Genomic DNA, 17234 nt, shown 5'->3' with positions numbered 1-17234 from the left:
AGGCAGTAATTGTACCTATTAATTGCAGTTACTGCTTGTGTATTATTTATTACTTTGTTTGTATTTTAACATCCTACTAATAAAATATATCACCGTTTTTAATTAATTCATCGTAGGTATGTACTAAAATTTAAAAACACACATTAATTATGTTATTTTGAGAATTGAGTCAGTTACCGCCTTCTTCCTTGGAAAATCAGTTCATTGAATAAAAAAAGTAATATTACAACATTCATAATTAATTATTTGATGTAAGATAATGATATTAATTAATTACATAGATACAAATGCCACACGAGTTGTTCTATATTCGCGACGAAAGATAACACAAAAGATATAAATTGTGTTGTATAAAAACACGTGTTTACCCTATTGTGCGTAGCGCGGTCCCTCCGTTAAAATAATTACGAAATTAAGAATAACAGTATGTCACCAATTTAGTCTAACATTGCCTAGTTATTTATGGAATGTTTGTAGAAGGTTTTACTATTCAAAACTAACTAGTAAATCGGATCTTTGCAGTCTTCTTTTTCTCCCCATTGTTTTTGATATTCTAACTAAGACTTCTTAGAATTAATAATCTCTCTCATAAATACTTCGAAACATAATAATTATATTTTGAAATTTTGTGAAGAAAATTAGTTTTGTGAGTAATATTTCACTGAGTACTTATTTAGTTTAAGCGGCTTTTATTAATCCCAGGGTACCTAATGATATAACAAAAGCACTAGTCTCGTTGTTATATGGCTTCCCACCCTTATTACAGGTTGTTTACTGCAGCTTATCAAACAATTGTGGGTTATTTAACTGCAGAAAATATATCAAGAGATATTACATAAGTATTTTCTTTAATTTATAAAAAAATAGCAAACATAAGGCACATTTAAAACAAAATTTGAAAAGATGCAACCGTCGTTAAAAAATCTATTGTTTATCTATACATTGATTCAAAATCACAAAATATGGTTACCAATATTAACATAATTTAGTTAGTAATTATCTATATTCATCTTAATGGTTTTTTGTTCATTGAAATTTCGTAAATTTTACAGTTGAGTCTTCTGAAACATCTACGTGTACGGTCAGTAAAACAATTTTGTTTTTTGAGTTTAGATTATATAGGATTCACCACAAATTTCTGAATCCAGGAAGCTTTAATCTTGTTCAATGATGATGTTTCTGTATAACAGGAATTTTCTCAGTACCTTTCGCCTAGCAGCTTTTTAGCTGTCGGCGAATTTTGTAAGGTCTTTGTCGGGTATGTTTTCTTCGTAACCGGTTCGCGTGAGTTGGGTATATTGGTCCGGATATGTTGGTATAATATGTTGCCTTCCTGTAAGATCTAAGTCTTTACAGTTTATATTTTGCCCCAAAGCAACTGAGGCAGGTTGTATTTTTGGCCGCAAAATCTGATTATTACGACATGTTATATATGTAACCGGAAACGATGGAAAAAGCGTATCTCAAAAAATACTGTACTATTATAACTTCGGTAGAAAGAATCGTTACTATAAATAGTATTGGATTTTGAATTAGTAATCACCTCAAACTTAATAAATACATATTTACATATTTACTAGGTAGTGTGAGAGTTAACAGACAAATGCAAAATAATTTAATATATTATGAACACGTCATTTTAATGGTTAATTCTACAACTATTTTTTAAATTAAATAGTTTTTTAGATATGTCAATGTTTACTATATGCATATTAAAACCACATAATGCAATAAATCCCTTAACATTATTCCTGCACCTAATTGACGGAGTTATAAAGAAAGTAACTGGTACATAATAATATTAATTGTAACTTTAAATGAGATGATAGAGGAATGCTAGACCGGGATGCACAAGAAAATAACGAAGTAAAAAGGAATTATCGTTACGTGTCTCTTCGTGGTTGGAAGGATAGAGAGTAGATATTTGATGGTCGGGAACTAGTCCTCGAAAGCGCTTAACCTAACTCACCGCTTTTTTTCACGTGCCAAAGTTTTCTTTCTAATTCAATCAATATATTATATTATTATTATATCTCATGTGAAAAGCGAAATACACTTAATAGTTATTCCCCTTAAATCCATAAACCCTTTCATATCACTATCTACCTAAAACTGGCCTATAACATAAACCTATTTCAACGAACTATTCACTCCATGGTTGACTCAAACACATGTTGAGAAATACACCACGAGAAACGAGGAGATAAGAGAACGCACCAAGCAGCCTGAGAGTGAAGAGGCAACGTTGGACTTGGCTCGGCCACGTGCTGCGAATGCCAGAAGAGAACCTCAACTTTGCTTGCCTGTTCTTCAAGTTTCAAACTTCAAGTTCTTCGACCGGATTCCGGCGTCCTGGAAGGCCGCTAAATACTATCTATAGAGTGTATACGGCGTAGCTACGGGATGCTGGTTTAACCTGGAATAAAACAAGAAGACTGGCGGGCGACAGGGATTCTTTAGGCGTCGCGTGGTGTCCATATGCCATAACTAAGTGGATATGGCCGAAAAAGAAGAAGAAGAAGAGAATTTTTCAGTTTTATAATTCGAACTCGAAACCCTCGCGTAAGAGGCGAACATTTTGCAACTCGTTCGAAAATACAATTATATTTAGTAGATAACATGTAATATTAGTTATGTTCGTATCGTATAGCCTGCGATATTTTCAATCAGTCGAGCGACTTTACAAAATGAATGACCCGTAAATTGATTAGGCAGACAAACACCAACCCACATTCTCGTTTGACTAATGAAGCCTGAATATGCATACGACAAGGTGACCTCACCCTGACCAAAATGTCTCGTTGAATTGACACGGCTAGATATTTTATACAAGTTTGAGAATGTAATAATTAAATTTGTGGTAGCCATAGGTGTCCACTTACCTAAGATTCCTAAATTTGTCAAACATTTAAATTAGGAAGTGCCCAATTAGCTTTTCATAGTTTAACCTACGCAACGTGGAGCAATATTCCTTAACTAATTCGGACGATGGAATGTTCAACCCATTCATTCGTAACTGAATACTTATTAACTAATTGTAAAATTGACACATCTTTTTTACACAACTTTTCATAATATTATCATCATCAGCATGCCACTGTTGTGTGTAATCTTCTCCTACTTCCTTTTACTTTTTTCGGTTCCAAGTTTTTTTATGATTTTAAGAGGAGACGTGCGCCGCGTAGGTCAAAATAGAGATTGTATGCTATTTTCAAAGCATGATCCTGGACACTCCTTAAACGTTGCAGATAATCTATTTATATAATTTTGAAGCCTTATTATCCTTTATATTTATTTTAAACCTAACCGAATTTTTTTTAACGGTACATGTTCAAACACGCGCATTACCAATACAAATTTGGACTAGTTACAGGATCCAAACTCAGTATACTTTGATAAATAAACAGACGTGCTGACCTCTCAGTGTAATCACCAAATGTATGATGGTCGATAACATTTTTCGTGATTTATAAAAATATAATATCAAACATATTAATAACGAGATTTCCCCACTTTCCTCATTTTTGTACCTATACAAATAAGTTGGAAATATAATAAGAAAAAATCTATCCGTTTGAAATAAACTCTTTTTATAGTGAGAGTATAAAAAATCAAGTATCTCCATTTTCCAGACGACTTACGTCTATTTACAAAGGTTAGGTGGAATTCCCATTTCGAGACAGAGTTTTTATTTACTCGGTGAATTTTCATAAAGAACGTCATATTTTCTAGGCATATTATTATAATATATTTTCAGAAAAATGAAAAAAACTAGTACGGATTTAATGATCGTATTTGAAAGTACAAGAACTATGATATTACACAGGAAAAAAAATATTTTTAAACCCTGAATTTTTCAAGTTTTTTTGATCGTTTCTTTGTATTTGTATGAATCACGATTTTTTTATAATAATGTTCTTTCTGTCTCTATTTTTTTTTTTAAATAATTTTACTTAGTAAAAACGTTGTACGAAACTATATAGATGAAGCTTAGGCGTGTTCACATTGGCAACAAGTTGCTTATGTGAAAAGAATTTACCTTATAAGGCTAATGATTAAATTACCAGTAAGTCACTTCGAAATGCATAATCATGTTTTATAATATCTAAAGAAATTTTAAACAAACTGTGCACTAGTATCATTTGCATTAGTTAAAAATCGCAAATAGTTATTAATTTTCAATCATCATAATATGTATCCCAGTAACTCAGGATGGTTCATAGCTTTCTCCAACAACTTTCTCCATCTCCCCCAGCCCCTATCCTGGTCCAATGTCCTACAGGCGCCGGCCGCTCTAACATCTCCTTTGACACCATCCAACCACCTGACTCTGCTGGTTACTATAGTTAAATACTATGACGAGACGCTTATTACAAACGAGTTACATGGATGGAGAAAACGTAAATCCCAAAGAATCCAATGACAACAAACTTCTAGAAGAGAATAAAAATTGTATGACCCAAGCTGAGACTGATTGACTGCATTCACCGCCATCTTTAGATTAATAAATCCTGAGCACAACTTTTTGCACAAGCAACGAGTGGTCCACTGCCATACTATTTATTGATAAAAAAACTTGCAAGTAGAGTTTGGTATTCTACAATGACTGAGACTATACATAAGGTATTAGTTATTGTCGTTTAGAATCGACTGTCACATTGACAAACGTCCTAGTGTATTATGATATTATTATACACAGAAGAAGTTTACTTACGTTGAGCATCACTTCCAATTATTAATAACACAGAACCACTAAATCAGATGAACACCAAGGTCTCCAAGATACGTTAAAATAATCTGAAAGAAATCTGAAACTAAGAATACTCCGACAAGTAAACACGACAAACGCGTCAGTTTGAGCACTCTATAGACAATGACAGGCAATGCCAGGTCATCTATAGAGAACGGGAGGGGTGGAAAGGTAGGACCAGTCGTGAAATGTATCGGCTTTCCTCTTCAGTTGGCAATGTTGCATTACAAGCAGTTATGAAAATATTCAAGCATGCCGGCAAAAAGCTGGCCAATATCTAATTTGATTGACATGATTGCAGAGCCAGTGATCATAATAATGTGTATACGTCTACGATGGCTGAAGGATGTACGCGGTGGCTTATATTGTCTTGAGTCCCAGGTTAAAATTCTGGATCTGGTAAATACATATATTGGTTTTCAATTATTATATACTATCAGAGTATAGACCGATCAGGTTGAATATATATTTTATTATAGTCTTGAATGTCAATTCTTGGTGGAAATGAATTTAATTAAAATCAAACACAATATCTAGTGCTAGTTCCATTTTTTTATGTACGTTAGGACTGGTTTCATCCAGTTTAAATGGACATTATCAACTGGTGGCAATTTCCTTCATCACCAAATCACTAGTTAGTAATGTCTTTTGGAAGCAGACAAAACCATAGTAAAATAATGAATAGTGAAAAATGAATACATAATATTGTGTTTTATTTTAATTACTAAATATATTATTTTTACCTAAAATGTATTTGTCATCCATATTTGACAGTGTACGTATTTTAGTGTATATAAATATGTAATCATGTACACACCGGATTTTTCTGTCAATAATGATGATGTTTATATATTTGCAAAATGTAACGAAACGTTTAAAAAATGACGTAGGTTTTTTTATACGTCAGCAAAATTCATTTTGAGCGTAGGAGTTACTACGGCATATTAATTGAGGAATATTAAATTTTATAAATTCGTAACATGTCCCTACTTGACATATCCTTGTCATGTGCAGAAAACCTGAAATAATTACAATATTTTTCCACTGAAAGCAAAGTATCGCAAAACTCGTGTTTGTAACATATATTATGTCTAGCTATCATTACAGCTTATGTGATTATATAATGTTAAAAAATTAACAACAGTTTATAAACATATCTTGAAACCTAATAGTGTCAAGTTGATTAAACAATTATTTGTTAACAAGTAAAGGGCTTTGTCTAGAGATTCTCAAACCAATTAGCATAATACTATACTTACCCAGTTAAGATTCAAGCATAGTTTAACAAAATAGGTGTTTGAAATATATGAAAGTATATTATAATAAACAACACAAGTGATTTTACGCATAAATTGCATGCTGTTTTCCAAATAATATATAAAATATCATAGTTGATATCAATACTCAGTCGTCGTTTCCTCATTACTAAGTATTGTAATCTTCATAAGCAGTTTGTAACTCTTCTGATCATAATATTATATCATTGATCTCAGTTGGATAGATTGCTGACACGAATGAAGATCTTATATCATATTTAATTTGTCTATCAATATTTCTCGATATTATTTAATTTCAATACACATTTTACAACGTTTTTATTAGCTAGTATTCTTGTTTCTTTGGTGGTTGTTTGTCCAATACAAATCTTGCAATCGATTTTTAACTAACTTTCCGACTAGCTAGACATTTGAAACTTTTAGAATATATCAGAACACGATGCTAATGCATTCTTTTAATACTTTTAGCCATCTTTAAGCAGAATTGAATTCATTTTCAGTTAATTCTGTATTGTATAGAAAGTTATTTAAGAAAACTGCGTAAAAAGTAAAAGACTATTGTTGGTTGCTAAGAAGGTGGTCCGAGCAACTAAATTATTTATATATACGTGCGTTACTATATATATTTGTTTGTTTATTTGTTTTTTATTTAATTCATATCAAGTACAAGTTTGAGCATATTGAGCCTAATACTTCAACAGAGAATTTAAAAACGTTGTATATAAAAAGTTCTTTTTATCTTGTAATTATTTATAAGTTAATAATTAACAAGAAACTAATATTAAATATTTTAAAAAGAAATTTCATCTTTATTTAATGTTTGATATCTCGCAAATTGAAAATCACTGAAGCTCCTGATACCAAAGTATCATATAATAGAGCATCTGGTGAAAGCCTTTGGGATGACCACAAGAGGTTATCAAATTGTCTACCGAATACCCATTATAAAGGTAGTACTAGACCAAACTTTCTCACATAAACCACATTTCACATAAGCCGATATGTAAATAGGCAGAGAATAATTTATCAAGTACCTACCTAACATTATAATACCATGTGTATTGGCATAGAAAGTAATTGAAATACACATAATTTGATGTCAAAGTTATTTAATAATATATTTTTTCGTGAAAATTAAAAGTAAAAAAAATATATAAACTAGCTACTTTCTAGTTTACTAAAATTTCAAAAAAAATCAATATCGAGGAACATGGTGTTGCCTTTAATTATTTCTGGATCAACATGATATATCCATTAAAGACTTGACACAACGAAAAACAATAATTACAACTTATTTTGCATTTCAGATGCATAATATAATAAAATTATTGTAGTTTACTTTGAAAATTATAAAACTGAGATACAAATGGCTTGAATTTGTATTGTGAACAAAATGTTTTTTTCCTTCCAGGTGTGCACAACTGACAAAAGTTTCATCGCAATCGGATTAATGGTATAGGAACGCATACAAATAGAAGAAGAAGATTGTATTCTAATTCAGAAATCTTCGCGGGCGTGCGCACGACAACTCACTAAAGTGTCATTACAATCGGATGAATGGTATAGGAACGCATACAAATAGAAGAGAAGAAGACGGTTGTGCTAATTTAGAAACCTTTACGGGCGTGCGCACAATAACTGATAAAAATTTCATCGCAATCGGATGAATGGTATAAGAATGCATACGAATAGAAGAAGATATAATAGAAGAAAAAGAAGAGGAAAATAGTTGTACCAATTCAGAAACCTTTGCGGGCGTGAGCACAACACTTGATCAAACTTTCATTGCAATCGGATGAATAGTATAGAAACGCATACAAATAGAAGAAGATGGTTGTACTAATTTAGAAACATTTGCGAGTGTGGGCATAACAACTGACGAAAGTTTCATTGCAATCGGATGAATGCTATAGGAACCATACGAATAAAAGAAGATAGAACGAAGAGGAAAAGGAAGAATATAGTTGTACTAATTCAGAATCTTTTGCGAGTGTAGGCATAATAACTGACGAAAGTTTCATTTCAATCGGATGAATGGTATAGAAACTATATAAATAAATGAAGATAGAATGAAAAAGAAGATAGTTGCACTAATTCAAAAACCTTTGCGGGTATTACCACAACAACTGACGAAGGTTTTATCCCAATCGGATGAATGGTATAGGAACCATACGAATAAAAGAAGATATAATGAAGAAGAAGAAGAAGATGGTTTTGAAACCTTTGCGGGCATGCGCACAACAACTGATCAAAATTTCATCACAATCGGATGAATGGTATAATAACGCATACGAATAGAAGAAATAGATGAAGAAAATAGTTATACCAATTCAGAAACCTTTGCGGGTATGAGCACAACACTTGAACAAAATTTCATTGTAATCGGACGAATGGTATAGGAACCATACGAATAAAAGAAGATATAATGAAGAAGAAGAAAAATATGGTTGTACTAATTCAGAAACCTTTGAGGATGTTACCACAACAACTGACGAAGGTTTTATCCCAATCGGATGAATGGTATAGGAACCATACGAATAAAAGAAGATATAATGAAGAAGAAGAAGAAGATGGTTTTTCTAATCCAAAAACCTTTGCGGGTGTGCGTACAACCACTTACCAAAATTTCATTGCAATCGGATAAATGGTATAGGAACGCATACGGGACAGACAGACAGACAGACATTCATTTGTATATATAAAATATAGCCTATACTCTTTGCGCAAGTGCAAGCAGCGCATAAAATACGAATAAACAAACAAACAATCAAACAAACAAATATTGATTTTTATATATTAGATTTCGTATACATAATAATATTTAATGTATTATAAATTTATAAAAAAAGAAAGAAATAATTTAAAAAAATTTCGAGGGGCGAGAATCGAGTATGCTTATTATTTCTAGAGAATTCTCAATCACATCCTCTATTCAAAACTCTGTTAGATATGACATATTGCATCACCTACCTACTTAATAATAATTAAGCCATTACTTGAATGATATAAATTGACAAATTGAGAAAAAATATATTTTTTGTCAATCACATCTTATATTGTCATGTTTACCTTTGACCTTTCATCACAAAATTTTACAAAGCGTTAGCAATGCCATATTATTATTTTACTAATAAAAAATAGTTTATTTCAAAATTTACAAGGTCTTTAACTTTTTTTTTGTTTTCACTACATAACATAATATATTACATATTACGTCACCTGAATATTGAAATATAAACACAATATGCTAAAATACTCGTATCTTAAATCTGTCACTGTCAGATTATCTCAAAATTCGTCAAATCATAATAATATACTCGCTCACGATAAAACAGAGGTGTATTATAATAACAACATTTCTAAGCTAGGAGATATTGGTAATTTCATTTATTAAAAATAAATTAATAAGTAATATACTCGTATATGACGGTTTCAAATAATAATATTTCCATTCAATCATGAAGATATTTCCATTTTTATTAAATGGGAATTAGTATAACAATATTTATTTTTAAAATACAAATAAATTTTTAGCATGTACCCATTATTATTTTTATACTCATGTATAAAAATGTACAATATAATAAATTATATCAACTCAAATTCATTTCTAATATAGCACTAGATAATTAAGTTCTAGCGCTCACCTATTTTTTTTTTAATAAAGATAAACTTCTAAAATCGTAAAACACTGGTGAGACGCTAATCACAGATGAACCTGTGATACTTTAAGATATTTTACAACGTTTTTATTAGCTCGTATTCTTGTTTGTCCGGTGGTTGTTTGTTCAATACAAATCTTGCAATCGATTTTTAACAAACTTCCTGACTAGCTAGACATTTGAAACTCTTAGAATATATCTGAACACGATGCCAATGCATTCTTTTAATTCTTTTAGCCATCTTTAAGCAGAATTGAATTCATTTTCAGTTAATTCTGTTGTATGGAAAGTTATTTCCGAAAAATCCGTAAAAAGTAAAAGACTATTAATGGTTGCTAAGGGGGTGGTCCTAGTAACTAAATTATTAATATATACGTGCATTACTATAAAAATCAAAATGAAATGTCAAAATGACATTTCAATATTCTATATTTTTTTTTAATTTACTTCATATCAAGTACAAGTTTGAGCATATTGAGCATAAAAAATTTAAAAACGTTGTATATAAAAAGTTTTTTTTATCTTGTAATTATTTATCATTAGCCTTGGTAACCTTTTTTTCAGATTCATTGTAGTTAACTCCATTAAATTCCCAATACGTTGCCATTGTTCCCAGTATTAACAATTTTACACCTCTTGAATGTAATATTTTTATTGTATATAAATAATTAATAATAATCTTTTATTAGGTTTTGACGATTTATACGCTTATTGAGTGTATTATTAGGATAAGGTAGGAGTTTTTTTACAAACTCTTCAACTATCCATAATTTTTTTGTTATATTTTTAATTATAATCCTTGACTTAATAGGTAAGTGATAAAGTTTTTACCTACTGTATTGTATTAATTTATTAATTAAGTTTGAATTAACTCTATTCGTTGTCAGTGTGTATTTATATTTTCGCAAGTGCACATAGTGCATAGTGCCTAAAGGCGAAACCCGGGTTGCGAAAAACGACTAAAACAAAATAAAATAGTATAAAACTTAAATACATTTAAATTTAAGTCAATAATATTGTTGTTGGTGTCGTAATACCATATTTTTCACCAACTACCCTACAAAAAGTTATGTTACTATTATTGTCATAAAATAAATCTTGCTGACAACTTACACTTTTAATGACATTCTAAATAATCTACTTTCATAAAACAACCGATTTTTAGTAAAATATCTCTTATGACCTTATGGCTTAGCATAATGATATACATTTACGATCTTCATAGAAGGAAACTATTTTTTATAGGTATGTAGTTGTGTTATTACATTTATAGTCATAACATTATAACACCATGAGCTATATATCGAGTTATGTCAGCAGCTAATCTAGGCAAAGATGGATTTCCTCTAGGTGGTCCTTCCGTAAATGGCTCAATTTACAAGGTCTTGATGATCAGATACGACTAGACCAGGTTAGATAAGATTTTTTTTATTTATTAAGGCTATACCTCAGCTGAGGAATGGTCTAAGAATAACGTGACTAGGCGATGCGCGAATTGCGGGTCGCGGGTGCAAATGACGCGAGACGAATGAAATTTAATTTGTCATGAAAATTCAACATGCGTCCTTTTTATGTTATGTTTATTATTATATTCGTAATAATAATAGTATATTCATTGACATGTTTTCTTTTTCAAGTACATGCGAAACGTTTTTTAGTCATCTTTAGACGATTTATGAATATATTCATCCCAAAAGAAATTGACGTGCGAACAGGTCAACTATCCCTCTCCGAATGGCAACGCGGCCAAAATTTTGTTCCACATAGTATTGAAAATTATTCGCCGTTTCACTTATGTACGCTCTTAAGGAAATAAACAGTTAGTACATTTTGATTACAAAAATATGTATAAAAATAGAATAGTGAAAAGTTATTGCAACCGGCAAAGTTTCCATATATAAATAATTATTATACTTATAGTTAAGCCTAACAAGGTAGAAAGTAAGACGAACATAGATATAAAGAAATTACAATACATAAGAAAAATGAGGAAGAATAATGAATGATTGTGTCGCTAGATTTCAAAATCAGCCAAGTCCATAATAGACGAATAGGAGAAAAACAGCTTTCTGTTTTCTCAAATACACAGTTACAAGGGTGAAAGTTTATATTATTTCGAGTACAGAATATTCCACATTTTGATAATGTAGAAATCTTAGAAAGCAGTATTTCTTCAGTAATTTACAAAAAAGTAAAAAATACCTAAAGGTGGACTTGGCTGATTTTGAAATGTAGCGACACAATTATAGACAAAAAAGTAACATTTTTTTAAAATATATAACTATAAAATATATACTAGCTAGAATTATTGAAATCTAATTATAATAAAGGTGATCTAAGATATATCAGAAAATAAAAATAATAAGAAAGCAAAAAATACATTTAAAATTCGATTAATGTCCATTATACAAAATTTTGGAGATGGCGCGTTTAAAAACAAAACCGTTGAATTATTGAAAGGATCAACGGTGGAGAAATATATTATAATTTAAGCAAGAACGTCGAATAAAAGAGTTTTGTGCATAGGTAATTATAATCACTACGACTCACATGGTACAAAGCTTGGTTTTGCATAAATCTTGATGGACAATGGAAACCCACCTTTTCGAGTAGATTTAGCGAGTCAACAAAACCATTGATTGTTTTGAAAAAAAATATTGATCAGATAGAGAACATCGACTTTCCAAAGATGATACCATAAAAGTTGCAGTAGTCGAAACAGAATTAGCTATGTCGTTTCTGTCATTATATAAAAATCATAACAGTAAGCTTCAAAATTGACGTGCTTACGAAAAAGATGGCATCAAATGAAGAAAATATTATATGTAAAAACAAAAATATCACTTACCAAACGCTTCTCCGTAATATCAATGGAATCCTTGTAGATACCAGGATCATCCTGCTTGTCTTCATGGTGATTGCCTTCTCTTGTAAGGTGGACCATGACTGAACCCGCAACCGATTTCGCGAGATTTAAATTAAATTTCTCTTCTCACTTTTAAATAATTAATTATGTTTTGTTGTATATTATTATCAGTGATCAACACGTCGTGGTTTGAAGCTTCATGTTCATAAATTTAATACTCGTTACAATTAAAATTATTCTATTAGAATTACCTAACTTAATTTCGTTATTCAACCCACACCGAGATATTTAAATTTATTTTATACTGTAATATGGTGGAACTAAATAACGTATGTAGTAGTAGTAGTAATTCATTCCATACAACTGATAAATTCACACCGATCGATGTAAGCAGTGGCTTTCAATTTTTTTCCGTTTCCGATATAAGACGCCCTTATTATACACGCCGTCAAATATATGTATATACTAATGTGTTCTGAACATTCCTCTTTTTTCCTTTTACATTACATTATTACAAAGACGAATAAGATTTTTTTCATTCTATAGGATACAGTACTAAAATAAAAGACTGTCTTCAAAAAAAAGGGATGAATAATTACCACTATAGTGATAATCTAAGATGCGTACATTACATTTCTTATCGCACGAAGAAAACAGTCAATACATAATAATATATACCTATCATTAAATTATGCATTGAATTAAGATTGTTTGGATTACTTTCCAATACGCCACTTCGTCTTTCGTTATTGCTCGCGATGCCCCAGGGTGCTGCGGCACAGATTTTGAATACCAATGGATCAACGGTTACTACTGATATTCATATAAGCATCCACATAATAATACAACGGGATAATTATTTATACTGTGTTACCCTTAGAGACATCCAAAACTACTTACTATCTAGGAAAATAAAAAATTAGACATACAAATTAGAACACCCACACTATTATAATATTGTTGAGTTCTTAACAAAAAGGGTAAAAATACGCTAATTTCGTTGGAAAGGAAACTATTATGACCTGTATTTGACGCAATAAGCTATAAATAAAAGTGGGGTGTGGTACATACGTCACAATTACGAAATGAACCAAGTATTAGTTAAACTTAATATTGTTTAGGTCATCAAAATTTCAATCATAATGTCACAATAAATAATATAGCATAATCCAGGCCAACTACTTAACAGTTCCCTCCAAACTTACGCGCCCCGTACCACATTCGGTCTTAATCAAGCGAAGCATGAAGCCTTACGTTCGGTGTCAAGCATCCACGGTTGTTTATGCCTGGGAATGCCTCAGGATCATATATTTAAGACTGAGGTCGCCACGCGTTTAAGCGTGCTTTGACTGAGTTTACTGATACTCAATTTATTAAGAATTACCTATGGGAGAGAGAAGCACGGAGAACTAATAAAAATAAATGATTTTAATTAATTTACATATAGTATGTTAATACAAAACCAAGACAAAACGGGCATATTAAACTATGTGAAGAGATCTTCACGTATGCAATAAGACGGCAGTTTTTTTTAAAGCGTTATAGTTGGCCTTTCTGAGATATGTGTTCCGAATGCCGCCAAAGAGTGCAACACTTTGTACCCTCATGGCACAGTCTCAAAAGTTGCGTCGCCGTAGCCGGCCCTCCATCACTCTGCAGCAGTGCTACAAAAGCGATCTATGCGTTGCAGGTCTGGAATGGCAGAAGGCGCCAAAATTGGTGATGTGGGATGAGGGAAGTGGCGTGAACTTGTGCATAGGGCACGCCCCAACGCTGGGTCCTGACAAGAAGAAGACGTTAGCCTTTATGTCGATCAGGTCGGATGGCCCGATGGACCAAGAGTAGTGACTTTAGTATATTTCCTGCTTTTGTAGTTTTCCGACACATGGACATGTTAGTCGGGTGATAAGTCAAAACTCAAAGAGCTCGGCAGCAAATCCACCATGCCCAGGAATTGACTGGGGTAATTGTCAGGAGTCAAACTGATTATCTCCAATCGCCATTGAACATTAGGAAAGAACAAAAAATATGTCTGCCTTTGGTGAAGATATCCCACTGACCAACTAATAAAAGTACATTTTGAAAAAAAAAACCCACTGATTCGAGACATATCAAGAGAAGCATGATTCGGTGACCACAATCTAGGCCACCAAAACCAAAATGGATGGATTCATAATATATATATTTTAAATACAACCATTTAATTATTAAAAAAAAAAAACTGTTATCCAATAGAAATATTTGGGAAACATTTATAATAATTTTATTGTTATAATATAATATATTATAACATGCCAAATTAATTAAATTGTTAACTCAATGACCAGAACATATCTGTCAAAACGAAACTCAAAACTGTAAGTAAAACAAAAGTTTTATTTTGTTAAATAATATTATTATTGTTATGACAGTTACAAATGCTTGAATTTAAATTGAATTATAAATACTTGTAACTTTATTTTTTAATAAAGTATTTAAGCCTCCTATCATTAACGAATTTACACAAATTAAATATAATATTTTACTCAATGTAAATTTGGATTTTGGTACTAAAAGTCTGTGTGAAGTAATATTATAATATGATGTATGTGAAACAAATATAAAAAAATAAAAGTGTAACGTGGAATTGAAATTGTTACGTAACCATGTAAGTAACCATGCTTAATGAAATCGCTTCGGATATTGATATATTCCACTTACGTGAGGGTGAATTTAGGTGGACGTTGTTTTATAAGTTTTTAAGATAGGGTTTATCAAAGTTCACTCTGTGTGCTTCCATCTACTTTTATTTTGTTACTTATTTAATTTATTTTCTTATTTTATTACTTTTTCTCTGTATTTTTTTTTTTTTTTTTTTTATTAACACTTATTTTATGTCATGTCGTGAACGCTTTGAATTTATAATTTGTTATGTTCATTATATGTAAAATAAATAAATTTGATTTGATTTGATTTGATTTGAAAATCAGTTAAAAGGTAGCCGAGAATATGTAATATAAATGTAATAGAGGTCGCTAAGATGATGAAATTGTAATAAGAAAAACATATTGCTAGATGGAGGGAGAGCCATAATTGACATTAGTTTAATTATAACTGCGAACTTGGACAATTGAACACGTGGATAAATGCACAAATTTTAAATCATATGCATCACAGTGGACAGCTAAGCAATACAACGTCGCTTATAGCGATTACAATTATTAATGCAGCCAATAATAATATTGTTAAAATTTTGATTTTTTGTGTTTTTTTATTGAAATGCTTTTTAACTAACATAAAATAATTATGAAATGAATAATTTTAGATTATTAGTTAACATAAAGATTAAATTTTTTATGGTTGCTTTGTCAGTGGTTTATTTGAATAAATGCGTAGATACAGCATTTTTAGTCTTTAAAATTAAGATAAAAGATACTATTTGAATAGCATGTACTACAATACTACATGAGTTTTATCCATACAAAAAATATTCTTTTGAATAATATAATAATGCATTTTCATGTTTGGATATATAATAATTGTTACTCAATACGATTTTGCTTTATCCAGAATGATTATATATTTTTTGTTTACAATATATATAAAACAAATTTGTACCACACTTGACACCAGTGGTGAAAGGGGTAGGTAGGTTGTTGGACATGAACAATACACACTAAACTTTGTCAGTCATATTTATTGTCAGTTTCCAATGAACCAAAAATATAATTTTAAATTTAATTTAATTTAATTATTTGCAGATGCTGATTCATGGCCCCCACAAAGGGCTCTAGCCTAGGGTCCCGGGCTCAGAAAGGGCCCCGTGTGGCGAGTCGACCAGATAAGTGATATAAATACACATCACAAATTCTCTCTAATAGTAAAAAAAGTCGCTATTTTCCTTCAATAATATTATTATTTTAAATAATCTGTTTGTACGATACAATTTTTATTTGTGTATCGATAATCGTTAACTCCATAATTCAAATAGATATAAGTATTAAAAATATTAAAAAAAAAAAAAACACTAAAAATAAACACATTAATTAATTTACCGCGTACACCATTTGGAAAACGCTACTATAGAGCGTCACACTGTCTTTATCCTTGGCGATAGGTAGGGGGGGCGCCAAAGTTCCTAGCCTAGGGGCCCGCTTCAGGATGTGGGGGCCATGTGCTGATTAGTTTATAAAATTCAATTAAACTCTCTTTAAACTAAACCATAATAGTTTGGGTATGCTATGAACGATCCGACAAAAATATTGCACACTTTTCAGCCACACATATTTACTTTAGTTGAATTAAGAATACATATTATAGATAGTGTTTGTTAGTTTTTAAAAATCAATTAAACCCAGCATAATTATAATAGTATTATTTCAATGAAAACAAATACATTTCACTGATAAAGTTAATTAGTGTACACTACTTATGTCGGATATTAACCTACCGCCACCCTTTACCACTGCTTGATACCTATAACTATTTATGCATTATGCTCCTAAAATAAGCTATAATATAGCGCAACGCTAACTTATTCATTTAAGTAAGTATAATAAAATTATGCTTAGGGTCATATGACATTAAAAAAACTATTATTGTTCAATGAAGAATGTGTTATCTATCACAAATAATATTTTAATATATTTTTTTTATTATTATTAATTAAGGAAACAAACAGTTACATTTTGATTACAAAA

At 30.8% G+C, this 17234-nt stretch overlaps 1 protein-coding gene across 1 annotated transcript in view; it reads right to left on the bottom strand.

Moving 5' to 3' along the window:
- Syt7 (Synaptotagmin 7) overlaps nucleotides 1–17234 on the bottom strand; it is a 767213-nt gene that overhangs the window by 731260 nt on the left and 18719 nt on the right. The window contains exon 2 of the mRNA XM_085956767.1: nucleotides 12538–12750. Coding sequence (XP_085812893.1) covers nucleotides 12538–12633 — 96 coding nt within the window. The 5' untranslated portion in view covers nucleotides 12634–12750. The remainder of the gene's footprint in view (nucleotides 1–12537; nucleotides 12751–17234) is intronic.

The sequence above is a fragment of the Rhyacophila brunnea genome, unplaced genomic scaffold (assembly GCF_057557595.1).
Source record: "Rhyacophila brunnea isolate RB1 unplaced genomic scaffold, BYU_Rbru_1.0 scaffold_6, whole genome shotgun sequence".
NCBI classification, from domain to species: Eukaryota; Metazoa; Arthropoda; class Insecta; order Trichoptera; family Rhyacophilidae; genus Rhyacophila; species Rhyacophila brunnea.
This window is presented reverse-complemented; position numbering and strand designations above follow the sequence as displayed.